The 23,405-nt window shown below is 36.8% G+C and overlaps 1 protein-coding gene across 2 annotated transcripts in view; it reads right to left on the bottom strand.

Moving 5' to 3' along the window:
* The window catches only part of UNC13C (unc-13 homolog C), a 132,847-nt gene that overhangs the window by 33,838 nt on the left and 75,604 nt on the right, over positions 1 to 23,405 (bottom strand). For both annotated transcript variants that reach the window (XM_071441565.1, XM_071441566.1), the window contains exons 17-20: positions 21,715 to 21,848; positions 15,488 to 15,573; positions 1,278 to 1,404; positions 286 to 382 (exon numbers count right to left, since the gene is read on the bottom strand). In XM_071441565.1, the coding sequence (XP_071297666.1) occupies positions 286 to 382; positions 1,278 to 1,404; positions 15,488 to 15,573; positions 21,715 to 21,848 (444 nt within the window). The remainder of the gene's footprint in view (positions 1 to 285; positions 383 to 1,277; positions 1,405 to 15,487; positions 15,574 to 21,714; positions 21,849 to 23,405) is intronic.

Below are 23,405 nucleotides of genomic sequence, written 5' to 3'. Positions count from 1 at the left end.
CTTTTCTGATACTTTTGAATCTTTTAAAAATAAAACCAGAACTTTCTTTCATGACATCATTATCACATCATTAATGAAATGATACCATAGAATGAATTCTGTGGGGATTTAGGCAGAGGGAATTAGAGGGAATTAGAACAGGAATTTCTCTATAATGTATCTTCCAAAAGTTGTTATCTCTTGAAGTCTAAGAAGAATGTTGTGGGACCAAATGTACTTCTGGTTTTGTAATAATATTTGTATTGATACTTTATTTATTCTTTTTTCTTAAAAGCAAGGGCTCACCCCATCTTTTTTGTCTCTCTCTAGTGCTCCATGGAGAAATTCCATTGAGACATCCTCATTTTCATCCAGCCACTGTATGACAAATGGTTCAAACCACCTGAAAATTAAAAGCAATTTTGTAAAGTAAAGTAGGTAGATTTCATAAAGAGGAGAAATGTTATCATACCCAGCACTTTGGCACCTTGTGTTTTTAGGTATGTTGTAATTGCTAAAGACTTCAACAACTCTGGAAAAAATTTTGTCACCAAAATGCTGCAGCTACCAAAAGGCTTTTCAGGCTTCAGTTTCACAATAGTCTCACTGGTGTACCCTGGTAATATAAAATTAGCAGTAGCCAATACTCTACCAGTGAAGCATGGTAGGTATGCACCTTCCATCTATATTGGCTCTTTGGAACATTTTTTTTTATTTTTATATAAAATAACTTGTATATAACTTTGTTTTAGTAAAAATCAGCTGTTTTATTTTTCTTTCATTTACTTAAAAAAAAATAAAATAACAGGCCTCAAACCATTTCAGCAAACCAGCAGACTTACAGAAGAATAAGGATAGCTCCTATACAAGGACAGGACTGAATATATTTATTGCAGGGGGACAGGTGAAAACAAAACCAGTAGCTGAGTATGACCTGATCCAGTAAGAATTATTTCAGTAGTGTATCCTGTTAGCATTACAGCTTTATCCAAATTTGGTTATAAAACGAATGCAAAATCACTTTCCTCAGACATTTTCTGACCAAAGCATTTTGTCATTTTGTCATCTCTGAAGACCTGGAGTTACAACAACTGTAGAAACCTATGAAATAGCTAATTGCACATTTAACACCTGGACTCTTTCACTTGATAGAACGAAGAATTAAAGAGAAGGAAGTGCAAAAAGTAGTTGGTGCTACACACCTTGAGATCTTGCACAAACCTGAGCATAAATATTTGACCAAAATAAACCTTGCATGAAGCCCAGCCTCATGGAAGCCTCCCCAAAACAGCACTTACAGAGAGTATTCAGGCACTGCATCCTTGAAAGCAGAGAGCTCTCGCACGTATTCATTATAAAACCATTTCACTTTGAAGTGCAAATTCATATAATCCGTGCTTTTGCATAATCGCTGCTTTTCATGTTCTGTAATAGAAGGAGTGCAAATAAAAGCACTTAATAGCGTTCTAACAGTAAATAACATTCTTGAGCCTCAGTGCACTGGTGACATAATAATACAGGACTTGCATTTTAAAGCATAATTGGTTTGGTTTTTCTCGATGTAGTAATACCCAGCATTTCAATTTTCAGGATCTGAGTACCCTTAGGAAAAACAAAACAAAGTGAAGACCAGTCCACAAATGAGGCTTCTCCCCTCTCTTCACTGCAGTGAGAAAAAACCCCACAAATTTGCTGACTTCCCCTTCTTTAGATCCTTCTTTGGATGTTACAAAATGGTTAGGAAGCTTTTGTGTGTCAAGCTAGAAAAGACAACCATAGCTGTGCAGTAGCCAGAGAAAGTTAACAGCTATAAATTCCAGTCCTACAGGAATCTGTGAAAGCTACATTTATCAGAGTTAAGAAAAAAAAAAGAGGAGAAAACTCCACAGCTCTACAGCCATCTGATTTATAGCACAAGTTGAAAAGATGATTTAATAAAGTGTTTTTGAAATTTTTCAAATGGACTTCACCTTCTCAGTGTCCTCGTGTTTACCACATACTGAATATGCAGATGGAGGTGGGTGGCAGAAATCATGCAGCCACCTGTAACCACTTTTGGCATTTTTAAAGTCTGATTTAATTCGTTTGGAACAAATGTCAATCTTTCTTCCAGGATTTTGATCTTGTTTTAGCTTGTACACTATGCTCTGCATTCTTCACCCAGCCACTGCACACCTGGACAGCTCCATTCCTTCTCTCTTTATCCTTGCTCAAATCTTTCATTTCCTTCTCCCTCAGCATGAAACCAGGCATCCACAAGTTTTGGGCAGAATAATCATAACTTTACTGCTCACAGCTTCCTAAAATCTCCACAGATCTCGTCTGTTTGAGATGTCATGTCACTTGCACATTCTTCCTTCCCTAAGCAAAAGAGTAATTTCTTTTCCCAGCTCCCTTAAAAAATGACCTAGTACAGGTGCTCAGCAGGAATGATGTTCTTGTGTAAATATTAGGTATTAAAGATATAGCAGTTTCAAACCTCCTTTTTGCTCCTTACTTCTGCTTGCTTTTCAACACAGCATTATACAAATCATATATTTGGATGGGAACCTAATTTTCTGTAACAGCAGGAGCATCCCATCCTCTGTCATACACTTGAATGTAGCATTGGATTGTCTGTCAGTGAAAATGCACTGTGAATGACACATTCTGTGTTTTCAGATCTAGCCAGTTACATTAGAAGGAAATGTTTGGTTTTATTATTATGCCAGATCAGCACTCCAGTAGCACACCATGCCATCCAACAAGTGTTTCAAATGTATTTTATTATGCAGTGAGTTACTAAGTTTTGTGCAAATCGGCTTATGAAGTGCCCCTGTGGGCTTTTATTGTCTTTTTAGCATTGCAGTAGCATTTTCACCTTCACTGCCTTTCCATCACACTCAAGAAAAATCACTAAATCAGTTTCTGTCTAAATATTGCATTTATTCATTTTCATGCTACTTGAGAGTACTACAAACTCTCCCCAGCACAGTATCATTGTTACTAGCATTAAACAGAAGCACAGAGAGAAAGATGTTGCCTTCTGTCCTGGTTCTGAGGAATCTTTTTTTTTACGGTAGCAGGTTTTTCACAAACTAGTACAGGAAGCTAGATGTTTGCTCTATAAAAGGTATTCTTACAAGGTAGACCAGCCTTTCACTGACAAAAATTATGTTTTTTGTATGAAATTCACTGCATATCTGTTGCTGAAGTCATTGTTAAAAATCTGTCCTAGATTGCATCCCAAAAGAATGGAATTTCTGAAATGAATACCATTTTTTTTCATTTAATCTTTTAATAAATGGATTGTTAGATTGTACAATGTAACTTGAAAATGTTTGCTATAGTATCACAAACCAAAGAAATGCTTATTTCAATTTTAGAAATGAGCTACTGCCACTAATGGGCAAACTTGCTCAGGAGGGTGCAACTTACACATACCATTCACTAGTATTTTCTTTTTAAGGTTAAGATTTATAATGCATTAAAAATGAGCACAAAAGTAATTCAGGAATAACTGAACTTTTTTTCTGCAGGCTTTTATGCCTTATAGAGAATATTTGAAGTCTCCAAGGATATTATTTCTAGTTACATATAAGTGAAAAATGCATCCAGAATCCCTGACATTAATGTATGAGAACATCAGCTGTTCTCTTTCAACAATGTCTGACCTATTTTATTGTATTTCTAAGTCAACATTTCTTATCTCAAAGACTACATACAAATACATACTATGTGAGCCTTCTGTCAAGTTTTGAAAATTTTCTACAAATCTATTTTCTATAATCAGCAAACACTTCACAGAACCTATGAGGTCAATAGTATCCATGCATTTTACCTCTTCAGTTCATATAAACCAAAGAATGGAGCAAACAGGTGCCCAGATGAGTCAGCAGTGACAGTTTTAACTGGGTAATAGATGGGTTTATCCATGGCAACCATGGATTTTGGTTGCAAAGTGCAGCAACATCACTGTAGGTGTTCTGAATTTAGATTAGGACCAATAGATTGCTTCCCTAATTTCTGAACATCTTGCACAAGCTAATGTAAATGTGAGCACGGGATAGTTGGATACATTTTGGAAATCTGTGTTGATTTTCCTGGAGGGAAAGCTAGTGCCATGTTTCCCTATACAGAGATACCCATTTTGGGCTTTCTGGAAGACAGATGTAGTAGCTGCACAATATAACTTTTTTTGAAAAACTCCAGCCTTGCTTTGCAAAACTATTATCCTACAGAGTCAGTCTGGAACTAAACCTGCCAGTTGTGTGCAAATGTGCTCTCTGGAGAAATGATGGCAGAAATACCTGACCATTCTCATAACTGATTCTAGGTAAGGAAATCTCCAGTATAGCAAACCTAATGCTGATAATGTCTTTTATTTCATGCTGCTCCTTTTCTGCCACTTTCCTTGTAGTGCAGCATATTTTTATAAGCACCTACTCATCAAATAAGTTTCATAAAGAGGTCATGTTCAGTTCCCATGATGGCATATTGCATATCACTGTGTCATGCAGCAATGAAAAAATACTGATAAGAGTCTTGTAAACTGTAACACCTGTAAATTTAGTTGTGTGTATGGGACACTTCAGCTACTTTTGGGAATTGCAGATCCAGCAAGTGTAATTTTTTACATTGTTGATACCACTTGGGGTGGGGGGAGGATATCTCCTCAGGGGTGATGCTGTAATGCACATGTGCTTCCACAGCAGGCACTGTAACTGCAGCCACACTGAAAACTGAATGGAATTGTTCCATCTCACTGCTACAAACCACAGAGATGGGAACCCCCTTAAGGAGACCTCCAGTAAACAACAGCTCTGAAGGAAAAGAGAGAAAATCTGCTCCAATGTTATTTGTATACTCAAGAATGAAGAGAGATTGTTTTTAAAAGCTATTACAGGGAATGCATTAATATATGGAAAAGAACTTGGTGTGTAATGCAATCAGCACAGCCCTGGTGATGCTGTATCTGGCACATAATTTAATTGCAGGCAGCAGTTCTTTTAGAGAAAAAATTATAAAGAAAAATAATAGGAAGGACTATAATCCAAGGTACTTTCCTCACAGGCCCTGACCAACAACAGTACTGTGGAATCATGCTTGAGTTTTTGTTCATTTTTCCAGCAATTGCTGAAGAAAGCTGAGAAAATTTTCTTAAAACTACAAATAAAAGTCATAATGATGAGTCACTAAGCAGAAATATCTACATGACACTAAGGACAATATCATTTAACAAACTCGAATAGGATCTTGTTCACTACAGAATCCTTTTTTCTTTTTAACCTTGAGGTAATAACATCACTCTGAGTTTCCATGTAACTTTTGATATGTATTAGTTGCTAAAAAAGGAAAAAAGGGTAATCTAAAAACCTTCATAAAAGATGAACATGTTAAATATTCAGATAATCAAATTGATATTTTGTTCAACTCTGATTTTCCTTATTTGGGTACAAAAACTCAGAGCAATTTTTTTTCTACAGCAGTTTCCAAGCCAATATTTTTGTAAAAACATACAGTTAAGCTGCTTGAAAGATTCTAATAATATGTTTTTAAAGTATATTTCAAATCTTTATGAACAAGAACTTCAAGGAAATTAGTCTGTAAAATTTAACAAATTGACTACATACACATAAATAGATTTTTCTAAAAAAACCAAACTTGTACAGTTTTCAGGTTTTATAAATAATGTTTCAGAGATTAATAACTACTATAAAGAATATCTATGTGTAGCATATTTCATCACATCCAGCTTGTTTGACTGACATACATTCTACTGCTCTACAGTTTATTAAACAGAAATGGTTGAGACTAAGCTTATGGGATTTGTGTTTGGATTAGCTGCAAATTTTCCCATCAAAACTCAGCTGTTATTCTCAACCATTGTGACACAATTCCATATTTTTTGCAATAATTACCTACCAGTCTTTCTAGAGACTGCCAGCTGCTATCTATTTCTTCCAGAACTGCTGTTTCAGAAAACCTCCTATTACCAATCTTGCAGTCATATAATTGGGAAGGGCAATTAGGAACACAAAACTGAGTACAGCTAGAGGAAGCAAAGCTCCAGTAAGGAATGATATGGATGGGGGTATGCATTGGTATTCCTCCCTCTGAATCACTGTGGAAATGTTACACCAAATGATGCAACTCTGTTTTGGATAAAGGTAGAAGTTAATGTTCAATGCACCTGATCCCAGTGCAAATTCCCCACAATACAGGAGCAGTTGCTATGCCACAGCCTCTTTTATGCTTATAGTGCTCTAGATTTAATCTCTATACTGCTGAAAGAAACCTGAAGCCTCTGATTGTATGAATGTAACAGCACACAGGCCACAAATGGAGCAAAAATTTAACTCAAAGTTTGTCACTGATTTAGAAGAAAACATTACATTCCACTAGAATCTCATCCCAGGATTCTTGTACTTTGCTAAAGGCAATGGAAGTCACTGGGTATTAACTGAAATAGACAGTAGAACACAACAAATTGATAATTATGTATAATTTACATTAATTTTTATAATGTGAAATACTACTGACCTTTCTGAAAGGGCTCTTTGTGTCAAGATGAATATAATAAACCAAAACCTGAAAAACTTCTGTCATTACCTCCTTTTTCAATTCCATTTATCTCTAACCCCCCCCCCCCCCCCCCCCCCCCCCCCCAATGCTCCTTTAAAAAATATATTGTATCTTTCAGAACAGACAATCTTTTCTCTGCATTTACTTGAAAATTTTCATCAAAATATGTTTGGACAGTTCACAAACATAATGAACTGCACCTGGAACATATCTGGGGGTGATGAAGCTGTGCAAATGGGAAAATGAAGAAAAAAGAGACCAAGTACACTTATTAAGTGCAAGATGCATAAATTAAGAAAGGCATTGTAGATCTTCTTCAAAGATTTCCTTACTATGGAGTCACATTTCCTCCCTGGACAGAGGAACTACTGGAGAGGGTCCAGCGGAGGCCACAAAGATGATGAGGGGTCTGGAACATCTCTCTTATGAGGAGAGATTTAGGAGAGGAGCTGGGCCTGTTTAGTCTGGAGAAGAAAAGACTCAGGGGGGATCTCATTAATGCATATAAATATCTCAAGGAGGGTGCCAAGAGAAGGATGCCAGACTCTTTATGTTGGTGCCCAGTGACAGGATGAGAAGCAATGGCCATAAAACACAAGAAGTTTAATCTCTGCGTGAGGAAGAACTTTCCATTGAGGGTAGCAGAGCACTGGAACAGCTCCCAGGCAGGTCATGGAGCCTCCCTCTCTGGAGACATTCCAAACCCTCCTGGACACATTCCTGTTGTCACCTGCTCCAGGTGACCCTGCCTTGACAGAGGGGTCAGACTGGATGATCTCCACAGATGCTGGCCAACCCTGGCAATTCCGTGATTCTGTGACAGACATCAGGGAAGGCAGACAGGCTGTCATATTCTGAAAGGTGAGGAAGAATGTTCACTGTTCCTTTTTTGTCTTCTTGCCTGCAGTGGAAGCTGCTAATCAATCCCTGCCTTAATGCAGTGCACTGTAAAAGCTGATATGACATTGCCCTTTACATTCAAGGAGAAGCTCTCCGAGCAGGAGGCCGTGTGCTCAGTGCTCTGCTCTGCCTGACATTTCACAGCAGGTGCAGCAGAGCTCAGGGACACCTGCTTGGTGTCAGAAAAGGCAGAGATGTACAGAGATGGTTCCTTGGGAGAAGTAAATGTCTCATGGGAACTTCAAGGGCATCAAACACCAATGTCATATACTACTTAAGAGATGCAGGATGTATGAACCTTCTGCAAACTACCCTATCTTCTACTCTAAACATTGCATTTGCCATTTTTTACCCACTGTGTTATACTGCCTAAGTGTTTCAGATTACTTAGGCAAATTAACTTTGATATTTTATTAACATTAATCAGTTGATTTTTTTACTGCTTCTTTTTAGTCCTTATGACTTCTATTAGTCTCATCAATTAATTACTACTTCCAAAGACAAATACTTCCACAAAAGTTCCAGAAAAGTGGATGGGTTATCACCAAAAGGGCAATGCAAGATGTGCAGCTTGATTATGCATAAACTTTCTCTGTTTTGCTTGCTGACAAGAAAAGAAAAATGCCAGGAATACAAGTAAATGAATAAGATCAACCTCAGTATAAATTTCACCCTTCAATATTCTATCAGATTGAAATTTACATACCATGATACTAAATAGATAATATTCAAAGAATAAACATTTGGAGACAAAATTCTGTATTGAATACAAAAATAAATAAGCACTTATTTCCAGTAAGTGGAATAATCTGAACTGTGCTCTTTTACAGCTGATGGAATTCTTGCTTTGTATATTTATTGACCATGGAATGCATAAGGAAATGGAAGCTATAAATGAAGCAGAAGAAATAGTCCATCCTATCTGATATGATGATAATTAAAGTCCTAGTTCTGAAGAATATGACTGAAATGTCAAATACTTCGTACTGATATTTCAACATCTATTCAAAGTAATAAAAAAAGAAAGTAATGAAAGTAATAAAAGTAATGAAGTAATAAAAGAAGAAAAGTAATCCTAATATAGGAATCCAATTTATATTGATTAAGCTTTCATAAAACTCTAATATGTATAAAAATTGCAAAACAGAGAATATATGCCCCATCCTTGGAAGTGCTCAAGCCAGGTTGGATTGGGCCCTGAGCAACCTGGTTCAGTGGGTGGCATCTCTGCCCATGGCGTGGGGGTTGGAAGTAGATGATCTTTAAGGTCCCCTTGAACCCAAACCATTCCATGTTTTTATGATTTGATAGTATAATGCTTGAATCTGGGATGGAAAACAGAATAAAGGTAACAAAGAGCACTTCAATAGCATTGGAACTTAACTATTGCATACTCAGCTTTGCATCTTAAATGTAATTTTTGTGATAGATTTCTTCCATCTACTTATTGCTTAATTTTTAAAAAAGTGTGTCTTTCCATAAAGATCTGATTCTGTGCCCTTTGCCTCATCACTAGTAGGCAAAGTGAGCATAAAACCTTATCAAACAGGCATGCTTGCATTTTACAAGCAATTAGTAAAATGAAGTACAAACCAGGAAGAATCCAGCAGGAAGATAAATGCCAGGCTGCACTTAAATAATTACCTGTGCTCAATCTGGCTCTGCCTGCAAAGGCAAAACCAGAGAGGTGTTTTCTAATTCTCACCCAGCAAATTGCACTTAAGGCTTATTAAAAGATAATGTGGAAACAAGCAGTTTTAACAGATTTATCCTATTCTCCTGGGGGTGAAGCAGTATCAAATGTTTAGTTTAGAACTAATGCACTTGCTCATAAGAGGAAATTGACCCCAGATTCTATAGGAGAAAAAGACACAAATAAAACTCTATGGAAAAGTCCTGAAAGTAAAAGACTGAATCTTCAATCTAAGAAAACAGAGACTAGAACAGCTGCTGTGTGAGGAAAGCTTTAAAGCAGTGTCTTAGTAAAAATGGGCAAGATTAAAGATAGCACAAGTTGCTTGTTATTTTTGATTTTCTTTAACTCAAATATTGTATTCTAGTTGATAAAGAAATGTATTTCTTCTCCAGAAAGCTGTTATTAGTTACTGTTTCTCAATGAAGGAAGTCCAAAATACAAGGGGATTCATTATGTGATTAGCTCACAGAATGCAGGAAGAGGTGCAGCACCTACATTCCACTGCTGCAGTGTGAGAATTATGCAGCTCCACTCTGACAGAGATAAGGGGAAGAACCTCCTCAAGAAAACAAAAGGATAAAATTTTCCCCTAGCAGCAGATGCAGCACTGCACTAAACAATGCTGGTCCTTTAAGGGGACAAAGTCACATTTTTGCTTAAAGGTTTTGTTTGGGGTTTTTGTTTTATTTCCCCATAAAATTAGTCTTTTCTTAAAATTAGTCTTTTTCTTCCCCATAAAATTTGTCTGGCCATAACATTAGTCCAGACAAAAGATATAAGTCTAGCTTTTGTAAAAACATGAGATGGTATAAAATGGTAATAAAAATAAATTTAGTGATAAAGAACTAAGGACAAGAAGAAAGCAGCAGCAAAACCCCAGTTCTTCTGGGTTAAGACATCTACAAACTCTGGAGGAGGTCTTGCCTGCCCCTGCTGCTGCAGGTGATATACAGCCCATTCAGCTGAACAGAACACTTCTCCCTTCAACTCACTCATTTGTGGAAAAGGCAGGGTCATGGGAGCTATAAATAACCTGTAATTATTAATCAGTCATAACCTATCCAGCATGGTGGTACCAGTATAAGCTGACTAACAAAAAATTGCCTTTGTCACAATTAGGCAATGTTCAGGAAAAGTTTATATATATTTTTTTTACAATAAGTGATTACCTGGGTAAGAGCTAATAATAGTGTTTAAGAGCAAGAGTAATAATCATTGGTTAGAAAAAGAATAAATAGGGACACAGCTATCATTATTAAATATATAGGACAACATACACTGCTATTATTGAGTGACAAGTTTAAGACTGAAAAATGAAGACAGGCATTCACTGATGCATTAAATTTTTTCCAGTAAATCTGGCACCATGAATACACTTACAGTCAGACATAGAGAAACTTGAACTAAGATTACTGTAGACTTGTACTGTGGAACTGCTCATTGTTCTGATGGTGGTTCAATGTGTAAAATCCAAGAAAATGGGTTAGAGAACAAGGAAATTATAGATATAACAATCCCAATTGCAAGGTTGTGCCACACCAGAGAGAGATCTCTGAGGTAGTTCCAAGCAAGATGATACAGTATTACAGCACAATATGAAGAAGTATTAACTCAGCCCCTGGGAGCAGTTTTGTCCATTTCATCTGTCTTAATTACTGGGTCTAACAAACACCAACAGAATAGTGCCATTTGGCATGGCTGTGGTGCTTTTTGGGCAAGCCTGGAGAGCTCTGCTTTGCCCTCAACAGGTGGATTGTCATACTTAGGAAGCTCAGCCCCTCAGGATGTACAGAGTGTACCTGCTGTTACCAACATCCTTGTCTGTTATGGTGAGTAAAGAACATTTCTAACTCCCCTCTTCCTCTAATCACAGCAACATGCTATCTTATCTGCCAAAGGAAGGTTTAACTCCAGCTGTAATCCCCTTGACTTTGCCTTCACAGACTCTCTGAGTGGCCATAGAGGACTCTTAATTCCTCAGGTGTCTGAAAAGATAAGCACGGAATACATTTGTTGAAAGGTGCCAATGCAGAAATGAGATTGACTAAAATAAAAAGGTTTTATATTTTGATGGTGATGACATCCTGCATTCTTGTGGATGCTGCCTTCTTGTCCTTTACAAAACCTCAGTCTCATCTTCCCTCACCCTCTGTAGCCTCCCTCTAAACCAAGACTATATCCCATCTTAAGGAGAACTTTGTAAATTGTAAATTTAGAGTGAAAATAGACTTGAAATCTGCCACCAAATGGTATGACCTTTCTCTGGGCATACCATTCTCTGGCATTAGCCTTTTTGGATTTTTTTCTATGCTGTCTCTGTGCTCAGCATCAACTCCTGGACCTGTCTCTTCTCTTTCAAATTACTTCATCAGTTTCTGTCATGGATGAAGTATCTGTCAGAGAAACAGGAAAATAGTATCTTCTTAGGCACTGAAGACAACAGCAAACTTAAAAGCAAACTTACATTAAATGCATAAAATGGTGGAATGACTATCTCCTTTTCCTATTTTTATAAGGCCTTTAGAATCTTAGCTGTGTAGGATGGAGACTGTTGCTGTTATTTACACAGCAGCCATCTAATTTCTCGCCTAATTCTGGTCTTGACTTCTGGCCACAACCAGAATTAGATTATCATAATAACAGCAATTAGGATGTTCTCTTTCTAAAAGACTGGATAGTTTCAGACATTTGATCTGACCTATTCAAAAGTTAGAGATCTGAAAGATCTGAAAAAAGAAATTTCTGAGGACAAAAAATTAAAAAAAGATACTTTGCAAGTGCATGTTTAATTTCAGCTTATTACTCTCTCATCATCTTTTAACCTTTGCATCTTCATACTTGTAAAGGAAAAGATTTCTTACCATATGAAGTGAGAAACAAATCATATGCACTGTTGGTTAAACTCTCTCTCTGTTCTCATTTTTTTTCAGCATAAATATGGAATAATTGGGAGATCAGAGAGAACAAAAACATTACCATCCTATAAGATAGATGTTTGTGTAACTAAATGCCAAACAACAATCTATAATGTATCATGCAAACCACTGATGCTGCATGGACAGCCTGCAAAGAAGAAAAACACCCCAAAGAGACCAAATCTAATGAAGACAACTCTCAAAGAGAAACATGTGACTTTTCATACAAAATCTACATGTGAAAATAATCCATTAGACCAGAAAAAAGAAATATAACTAGTGTGAACTCAATTTGTTCAATTTTGCATAAAACTTTTAACACTATCCAAAGGCTAAACATTTTAATTAACTTCAATTGGAAGAAAATCTAGAATGGAATTATGAACTCAATACCAGATTTTACTACAGTTTGTTTCCAAGGCATGTCAGCTTGGCACAGTGTAGCCCTGATCTTGGCAGCTGGGCAGACTGAACTGTGCTTTGGGATGGCCTTTCCTCCCTCAACAAAACCCAAGCTGTTCCCCCAGTGCCAGTTTAGTGCCTTGGTACTCTCAGAGACGTGGCTTTGCTCTTCCCTAGCCAAAGGCCTCTGCCATGGCAGCTCTCTCCCCTGACTCCTCCCTGCTGCAGCAGCAGCCTCCTCGCTGGGGTGTACTCCCAGGACCAAGGGAGGAGAGAAGGCAGAAGGTGTGTGGTGCCAGCTGGTGCCCCTCGCTGGGCTGCTGGGCTGTTCTACAAGAGCAGGTGGGCAGAGGGCACTGCTGGAGAGCAGCAGATCTGCAGTGCACACACCCCCTGAGCAAATCCAGAAGGGATTCAGATGTACAGGGAGAGGAGAGAGCCTGAACAGCCATTCCAAACTGCACTCAGGAAAAAGGGAAAAAGAATGGAAAGTGGATGCTCCACTGTTTGCTGTCTTGTTATTTCCTGAATTTAAGCTGATGGGTGTGGCTGGATATATTTGTGAATACAGAAATGGGTAAAACCAGAAACAGGATCTTGGATGAGCTAATCCAATCTTTTTTATCACATGAGCAATCCTTTTGCAAACAATGCTGGACCAGTTCATTGCTTCTTGATTGGATGCAGAAAGGAATCAACTTCGTAGCACAAAAGATGCTGCTTCAGGAGATTAATACTAAATTAGAGTAGGGAAAGATTGCAATCACAGCCCTGGACACTAGGTATGAACAGATGGTAGCCTATGTTAATAACTTGGAAGGCGAGAGTGGCATGGCAGAATGCAATGCATTTTAATGAACTCCATTAAAACCATGAGGACCAACTGTGAACATATTTAAGAGCTTGCTTCTAATCTTATAGAATCTGAAGAAAGAAATATTATTGCCCTCAACAACTGAGTTAAACCCCGTTTGCAGAATATCTATTGAAAGAATTCATAATTCAAATCCCAGCAAAGCTGGGTAGAGGATCAGTATACTGATCTATATTTTTTTACTAGATTTATTGAGGTTCCTGCTTAGGAATGAAATAATAGAAGGTGAAATTTTGTATATTTATAATAATTTATACTAATTTCCAAATAATAACTTTACTAATTTAATTTTCCTTTAATTATTATTTATATGCAAGAACTGTCTCACTAATGATTCTGAGAGCAGTTTAGAATTCCTAATGCCAACAATGGCATTTACTCTCCTCAGAAAGTCAGTATCCACAGCAACACAGAAATGAGACCACATTCAGGGACTGGTCTGGAACATAAAAAGTCAAATGCCTTCTACATTTCTCTCTGCAGAATAAGGATTAACATTAAAATTTATTTAAAAATCCTGATTCAGTCCTAACATACACACTTTATATATTGTATAATTAAGTCTTTCTTATGAGCTTCTTGTTCTATTCTTTACAACCAAGAAACAAGGCATGATTTGTTCTGAAGCTGCCTTTAGAGTGATCAGTGTGCTCTAATGAACAAATAGAGTGAGTGATGTTTTGTGGATTATTTCTTTGCAGTGCAGAATGTTTATAGTTCAATGGCTAAAGCTCTGGGTGCTCATGTGGATTGATGTCCATGTGCAGAGTATAACTACACCCCCAAGGTCATGAAGTCATGGCAGTTGGTGACTATTAGAAATCCTCAGTAATCTGTGCTATCTGTAAGGGAATCACAACACTGAGTTACTGAACAGCAGTTTTCTGATAGCTGTTCCTGACTGACAGCCTCTCCAGATAGAAGATTCCCTGATGAAACCAGGATTATGCTTTAAGTGAAACCAGTGGCTTTCACTTGGTCTTCACATTTCTCAGCTCTTGGAAGCTTTTGCTTTCACTGATCACTCTTAAAGGATGATCTGCCTGACATCCCTTCTCACTCTTGCACTTCTGATTCACTCTGACATGACTACAGAAAAGCACTTTGAAACAATTGTTTGAACATCTCTTCTCCTACCCAGATCTAAGACGTCTCATGTCTTCTGTTGTTTTTGTACATATTTTCATTACCTTCCATCCTTTCTGCTCTGCTTAGTAAGGAAGTCCCACATTCAAATAACACAATTAACAAAATAAAGTAACACAACAGCAGAGGAAAAAACAGTTCTTCCACCAATAGTCATTCTAGCCACTCATCTCTTCAATTATCATAATGAAAATCTGCCATGTCATCAAAGCACCACTGCACTGATATTATCCCATTAGACATTCTGGAGAGAATAATATAGAAGTGTATCTTCAAATATTTGGGGTTTTTAATACTTTATGCCTGTTGAATTGCATTGTTTTTAAAATTCAACCTCATATGTCTTTTCTCACCCTTTTTAGACTTACTCTGTAGTTAGTAGCAGACTTGACTAAAGACAATGCCAGTTTCATGCAGGTATCTTTACTTGGTTTGCTGCCATAACCATATTTTATTGTGTGTTTGAAGCCATTAGTTGGAGACAATCTGCTATATAGCAAAACCCCATATATTTTAACAATGGTTAACCACAATATCTTAAGAGATAAAATGAAACTGCGTTTGATTCTGCTGGAACTAGAATGAATACATCCTGCCTTTTGAACACAAAAAGATTTAATTATAAGTGTGTGCTTCCTCCATAATTTCATTCCACAAATGTTCCTATGGGCAAGTTAGCAATTTTCAGCTAGTGAGAAAAATCAGAATACCTACAGTGCTCTCTAGCAAACACATGTGGGTCTCTTTGGACACTGAAGGTTTTTATCAGATCTAAGAAGCAGCATTTCAAGTCACAATTCTTTTGTGCTCTTCTTTCACAGATAACTTCATATATTCACAGTGAAATGATTTGATTCCTTGTAACTCTTCTTTTTCACTAACTTACAACCATCTTAAACAAGTACACCAGAAAACTCTAATCACACACAGAAATCTGACGCCAGGTATCACTTGCAGTGGAAATCAGTCTTGCTGAACTTACTAGAGTAATTAATAGTTTGTTCTAATTACCTTCCAGAGCATATTTCATGTCCTGGGCAAACAGAGTCCACATGATTTCAGCACTGATTTTTCCCATGTTCAGCTCTTGAGGGAACCTACAATCAATCACATTACATCAGTTTACCTGCTGCTAGGAATGATGCTTACAGCTGCACAACAAAAAGGCAAATATTTCCACAAAATAATTCCCCTAGTATGCACTTACTGTATCTTATGTTTTGTAACAATTATATAAACCATCCAACCTTCAAATAAAAACTTCCCTCATATGACATTTTATATCAAGAAACATTCATCTATCTTGCAGATGATTCTTCAACTTTAGTTAAATCAGATGGCTTATGAAGAACATGAAACAGTTGGCTCAGATGTTTAGCAGCCACAGCTTTTCCTTAATTCCCTTTTGACACTGGAAAAGAGTGAAGCTGTCTGTGAAGCTATATTGGTTTATATACTCACAGAATCCAATTCACTGAAGACTTCCACCTTGATGAATGGATAAAATAACAAAGACTATAACAAGCAGTGAAATGCAGATTTAGATTCAAAATTTTAGATTTGGTCTCATGCTTCATGTCATCTTTGAGAAATCCTTTTTAGATACTTTCTACTGTTATCAGTTAAGTACTTTTACACAAATTTTTCATAGATCCCAGCTGCTTCTTATTCAGTGCAAAAGAAAGTCCTTGATCTTTGAGTTACCATTTTCACTGTTAGCAACTAGCAAAAGCTGGCATTTTAGTGATCAACACTGTGTTTTTGTCACATTTTTGGTCTTAAAAAAAGGGCTGTCTAATGCAGGTGTGGAACTGACATTAATATGAGCCATTCTCAGGACACAGAGGCAGAGCCAGGCAGGTCAGGCAGATGAAGAGCAGAAAGAAACAGAATCTCCCAGTGGGGTAAAGCAACTGTTTATGGCACAGGGGTGCAGTGAGAGCCACACAAATCACCCACAGTTCACCAGGCCACATAAAATAAGGGAATATATTAATGAGGAAATACACAGAGCTGTGTGGCTTTTGTGTTGAGGTTATTACACTATATACTAGCAGAGAATTGGACACAAATATTTTGACCTTTTTGTAAAGCACTAATCAAATTCAGAAAATATTCCGTAATAATTTCTGTAAAAATGTAAGAATTTTAAAGGTCTTGTTGACATAGAAAGAATGAGAATTATGTGCAACTTTAAAGTGGTAGCAGTAGGATCTAAGTAATGTATTCATTTCAGAGACCTATTTGACCCTCATCATATCTGCAAAGAAAAAGTACTTAAACAGCTCATTAGCTCTGCTACTTTAATAGGAAGCAGTTGCTAGCTCAGTTCACTGAGCCCTCTTTATGCTAATGACTGCTCAATTAAAGAACTTCATATTAATTCTATTACCACAAAATTAATTTCTGTTCAAAAACTGAAATGTATTTCAGCTGTCTTAACTTTACCTTCAATCCACTCTGAGTTCTTTCTTAGCACCAGACTTGAACTTTGATGGTGTGGCTCTGAGGAAGTATTTAAGAGCTGATTTAATATTGACCCTGTCTTTGAGCATATTGCAAGGCTGGCCATAAGGCAAGGCTGGGCCTGATAAAAATGCACTTGTTTGATTAGTGATAAATAGATTTGTCCATGCATTTTAACTTGTGAAAGCACACATACACACACAAACTGCAATCATCAATGTTGATTAAATTAGTTCAACACCCCACCTGGCTCCAGTTAGGTGAAGTCTAAAACTGGTGCCAATTCTGCTCCTAACAGACTGGTGGGCATTGCACAGCTGCCAGTCATGGGCATGGGGGAACTACCAGAGGTGTCCTTGCAGTTTACTGTATGTGACAAGTGACATAGCCAATGCATGACAGAAGCACACAGGACATTCCACATGCTAAAGATAAATGGTAACAGAAGCAGCTGTCTTATTAAAGGGAAGGGATAATCAAAGGTCAAATACTAAAGCATCTTTATAAGTATGGTATTTTGTATTATTTGTATTTTATCACCTTATTTTTTAGTTAAGAAAACTTTTTCAAACTACTTCAAATTTTGATCCATAAGGATCAAAATATCATAGAAATTTCTCATGCAAGTCTCTACACATTACATTTTCTAATCTTTGTAAAAGCCATGTATTTTCACATTTTTCAGTGAAGCAAAAGGACAACCAGCAGAGTTCTCTGTCAGTCATTTAGCTGGCCCTTGTTACAGTTATTTCTGCCCCATAGGCCATAATTTTCCCAATTTCTATGTCATTCTTGGAACTACATAAAATCTCAGTTTATCCAGAAGAGTTATGTTGCCTGTACATTACCATATCTATGTATTTCCAAAAATACTAAATTGCATATACAAGACAGCCACTTATATCTTCACTCTATTGATTTTAATTAAGCCAAAATTTAGTGAATACAGTTCTCATTGGCTAGTTCTAATGAAGGGCAATATATAAAACCACAGATCAATGGAATGAAATTGAACTCAGCTTAAAAAAAATGAAAATAATCAATGTATAAGTGAAATATATATAACCCCCAAAGCATTTATCCCAGACAGTACTGCATGTCTCTAGTTCAACCCTAAAGTCAGAAAATTCTATCATGACAATTAAAAATGCCTTTTCATAATTTGTGCTGCCACATCTCCAGTCTGCTACATCTTGAGAATATCAAAGCCTCTGAACCTCAGATGCACTTTCCCAGAAAAGCTCATATTCCATACTTGGTAGCTACAGTCTCTTCCAGGTGCTAAATCTCACCAGTCCTAGGGGGTGAATACGTTCAGTTTTGTGCTGTGCATGCAGCAGGAAGATAGATCACACCATCTGTGGAGGGCTGGCCATGGCCTCTGCTTCACTAACTCTTAAGACAAAAGCTCAATTTGATTTTGGAAAAGATGAATTCCATTTAAATGTGAGCAAAGAGCTCATTTATTCTTATATTTTGTGCTTTATCCTCCATCTATCCAAAGCCTTATTTTTAACACTCCTTTCCCTGAAGAAAAAATAATGGGCAAGACAGCTGCTGTATGTAGTCTACATAACTAACCTGGTCTGTCAGTGTTACATTGTTACATGAGAAGCTACAGTGGGTGTGGTGAAAGAATGAGAACAACTTTCTTCACAGGATAATGTTCACAAATTCTATGAAAGAAGTGATATTCACATGCTTCCACAGAATAAAGTGTAATTGGTAATGAGGAATACCACTGCATCAAGACACAAACCACATCAGATACACTTTCTATCATGAAAGAAACATTCTAAAGTTGGCCTGATGTAGCCCAATTCATGACAGAATGTACCCTGATTTTTTCACTTCCTTCCATAATTTTTTTTCACTGGCCTATATTTCATAACTCACTGACATGTAGGTTACAATTATGCTGTTTCTACAACATAAGTTACTATCCCCAACTTCTCAGAGGTGTTAAACATCCCAGCTCCTGAGGCATGAGGAGATCTGCTCCTGCAGATTTCATGTGTTAGTCCTTTCCATACTGTGTGGAACACAATGTGATCACAGAGAAAACAGATCCTAACACTGCAAAGATCTGAGGATCAGTAAAGAACAAATTTGAAAGTCCCATTAGAACTGTCTTGTTTCTTAAACTTATACTACAGTGACAACTGGACTGTTCTGAGAACATGTGAAAAAAAAAAAAAAAAGGCAGGGGCTGGAAGTTTAGGTCTTGCTTTCAAAATAAGAAGCATATTTGACTTGAAGATTTTGTCCTTGATTTGATGTTCCTTTTATTAGAATAGATATTTTATTTTGATAGAAATTTCTCCTGCCTCACAGGATATTTAGAAATGCCAGGAAGCCCCGGATTTGCCTGTGATTCAGGTTTCTAACACAATTTACATTAACTACTAGAATGAGGATTTTATAACTTAAATAAATACCAGACCATGTTTTTCCCTCAAACTTGTCAAGTTTCTCATGCCATGTAAGAACTGCAGGTTGCCCCCACACTCCCACTGGGTGGTCTGGTGTGGTCTGTCAGTGGCTGCAGTGCTTGCTGAGGCCATCATGTCATGTTTCATCTGGATTCATAACCTGATACAGTTCAAACTACTCCATCACAGTGTAATTTTTGCCTCTAAGGTGGATATAAAAATAGGGTTTCCAAAACTGGCTGAGGAATAGAATTCTGAGCAATATTATACAATTGTGAAAACTTTTATCAGAATGCTCTCCTGGGGATCTTTGGTTACCTCATTTCTAAAATAGGATTCAAATGGATGCAGGCCTGAATACTCCACTGAGACATTGCACAGCCATATATTTCTAATAAGGAGTCATATTTTTGCAGGATTCCTGTGTATTCAAGTTATATTTCCCATTCATCTATTTTAACCCATTTGCTTTTCTGGGGTAAGCAGGGGGAAAGAGGCTGCCTTACTGTCTCAACACTTTTTACATGCTGCTTTTGTGTTAGGAGAAGCTTTTCTTTAAAAAAAATTATCCAAAGCAACTCTGAACAGTTTTTCAAGTTTTTTTCCACCTAGAGCCTCTTCATCTTTTACTTCTGATGTCTATACTTCTAAAAGAAATGTTATTCCCTGTGTTCACTCTTTCACTTACAAAACAACAGCAAAAAACAGAGAGAAGTCAGAGACACAAGCTCTCTCCCTTAATCTGTCCCAATTCCGTCCACTCCGGATTCTCTCTTCACATCTTACACAATCATTCATCTGTACTTCAGGGAACCTACTAATCCCCTTAGAGGAACTCTGTTCTTTATGCCTTTACCTTCTCCCTCACATTTGTATAAAAATAGGGCTAGAACACTGTTTAGGATACTTAACCCACAATTACACTTGTTTAATTTCAATGAAGAGACTGAAATGAATCACATATATGTATTTGTCTCAATTATATATTTTACTGTATTATTTATACAGCCTGTCTGACAAAAGGTTGAGCTTTCATTAATGGAGAAACTTGACAGTATGACATAAAAATGGAGTGAACAGGAAAAATGTTTTCTTTCCTCTATCGGGTAAGAACATATTCCTTAATAAGGTTGGTGCAACAAATAATTAACAAAGAAATGTTTATTATCCAGTACTGAAGTGATACTCTATTTATTTCAAGTAAAGGAAGGAGTCAGAAGTCAATGACTTTCAAAGTCTTTCAGCTTCTGGTTATCACCAGGAGGTTTCTTTGTCACTTTTACTGTGGGGTCATGAATAGAATGGTACCTTTTATCAACAGACAAGCACATCTCAATGTATAGAGTGTATTTTACTATCTACCCTACTTTGGCTGAGAAAACTAGATTGTTCCTGCTCCCCTTCAGAGCATTCAATTAAACACAATTGCAGAAACCTCTATTAATTGTTTAGTCATAATACAGATGTAGGTTTCAATGTTAACTTTTGCAGAAGTCATCGCAGCCAGACTATGCCTAGATTTTCTGCAATCTCTCTGTAAAATGGCTCCAAAGAGCTAAAAAATTTCCCCAGGGCTTCATCATGTCACATTTCAATTGGTGCAAGGCCCATTTCTCCAGCTGTAATATGTGAAACATGTTCCTTTGCACTCTTTCTATATATTTCTTTCTATATATTTCATGTTCAAAGCTCAGCACTGCCTTCTTTTCCTGTGTTTATCAATTTTTTCTCTCTTCTCTACTCATGTATCAACCTTAAATTATTTCATTTGTCTTGGTTATTGACTGTACCTCTCTCATCTGCTACATCTTCAATTCTGAGAAGTGAAATTCCATTTCTGGGATACTGCTCTCCACTTCATACATTTTCAAGTCAGTCTGGCCAGCCAATTATAAATTCAGATAGGGTCTTTTTGTGAAGTTCTTTTTTTTTTACAATTACATGCCTAGAAACCATACCTAAATGAGTTTCAGCATGATTTGAACACCATGTGTGCCATGATGCTCCCATACCATCAGTATCATCACACTGAAAATGCCTTTCACTGAAATGTCACTGACATTTCCCTTCTATCCATTTATATCTCATGTAGCATAGTTTGCTACCTAAAATTTTGAGATTACTCATATATATCACCTGTCCTTAATGTTCCTAAACCAAAAGATTTTCTTTCCATTATCAGAGAACTAAGTTTTTATCAATCTATGTCAATACAATATTCTGTATAAAAATCTCTAGCTAGAATCTATTTAAAATACAACTTCTAATTCAGGTGTATTTCTTATACTTATTTTAATAAATCCACGATTCTTAATTTTTTTTGGGAAAGTAATTACTTACTGGTTCAAGACTGGTGTATATGCTGTTTTATCTTCATCTATAATGGTGACCATCAGAGTAATCAGCTGTGCCCAGAAATCCAAATTCTTTGTTGTTGGTCCCTGTTCTTCTTTAGGAACTTCTTGTTTCTTACTCTGTTAAAACAAGATTGAATATATTTTTATTAGAGAAAATACTATGGGAGTCCCTCCTATAGATTATTCCTTGGTTGGGAAGAGTGACATATTGACAATCTTTAGAAATTTTGGACCAAGACTGGCTAACCAACAGAGCAGAACATATGAAAACCTGTACTTGGCTGTGCACAAATATAAAGAACCATAGTGCAAAGATTGTCATGTCAGCAAAGGAGATCAATAGAGACTTGGTTTTTAGTGCATGCTCATGCTGTAATTAGATATATTATTAAATTCTTTGCTGTGCTGAGACTCAGCACAGGTAGAATTGCCTGTTGAGGCAGAACTTTTATACCCAACACAATAAAGACTGAAAAAATCAATGCTGAGGAGTATTTACTGTTTTGTTATGAAGGTATTCAGCCTAACAGCGGCTTCTGATGTATGGTCTAAATGAGGAAGCAGTTGAATTTCCCTTTATGTTATTGAGAATTTTATATTCTTTAATTTTACTACAATATGCATTTACAGACAGACTTTGTCTCTACAATTTTTAGTTATTAACTCTTACCCTAAAATTTCCTAGGCAAAAGTATTTTGCATTCCTTTGCTTGGCAGAAGGATCAGATTCCTTATCAATGTCCAATAAATAACTTCATTGTAGGGACCCAAATATGAAAAGAAATATTTTAATTCTGTATGGCCACATACATGAACAATTTCTGCCACGCAGAGCTATGTCTGCACATGCTAGATCTACACATTCTCTTCTATACTCCTGTGTGAGATTGAAAGGGGTCTCAGCTAGTAAGTCAGAAAATAAACATGCCTGTGATCCTGCAAGTTTAAACACATATTCCCTGTACTTCTCATTCCTAGTCCAAATATGACCACTTCAATGGACCTGGTATCTTTTCGAGTATGCCTAACACTATATACATGTCACAGTGAATTAATTAAATGTTAATTTAACCCCAATTAACTTTTATCTATGAATAGCATTTAGAATGGCAGAGAGGGAATTTCAACAACACCTATTTGAAACTGTTTTTGTGGCCACTGTGGATATTTTAGACATGTATCATTAATCACACTGCTACATACTCAGATGAACTACAAAGGGTACCACCTCAGTGTCTAAAGCAATAGAAATAAAGCTCAGGAGGAGGTCAAAGGATGGGGGGTCTGGTGTCACGAACAATTAACAACTGTGCATGCAAATGAGAGAGCTTTGCAAAACAGAAATGAACATTAGAGCATTAATGTCACTCATAAAGCCTTTCCCTGATATACATAGATTTTTAATAAAAAGGCCTTGTTTCTACATCAAAGATGTAGGTCTAATAGATCATTTTTTTCTCAGAAGCTTATTAAATCAAACGAACTGAAAGGCAGCTGTAGAAGACAAAGCCACCTCATATGTAGCTCAGCATCTTATCCAAGAACCCTATTTCACAGCAAGTGACATGTAGCTGAGACAGCTTTTCATGGCTTTGAATGTGAATCACAGAATGCAAAATTCAGTTCTTCAACAGAGATAGCAAAAAGTAACTGATTTACAATGTGATAGTTGCA

Source organism: Agelaius tricolor, unplaced genomic scaffold (genome assembly GCF_023055355.1).
Source record: "Agelaius tricolor isolate 1412-34295 unplaced genomic scaffold, bAgeTri1.0.p SCAF_16, whole genome shotgun sequence".
NCBI lineage: Eukaryota > Metazoa > Chordata > Aves > Passeriformes > Icteridae > Agelaius > Agelaius tricolor.
The sequence above is the reverse complement of the archived record's forward strand: the minus strand, read 5'-3'. Positions and strand labels throughout refer to the sequence as shown.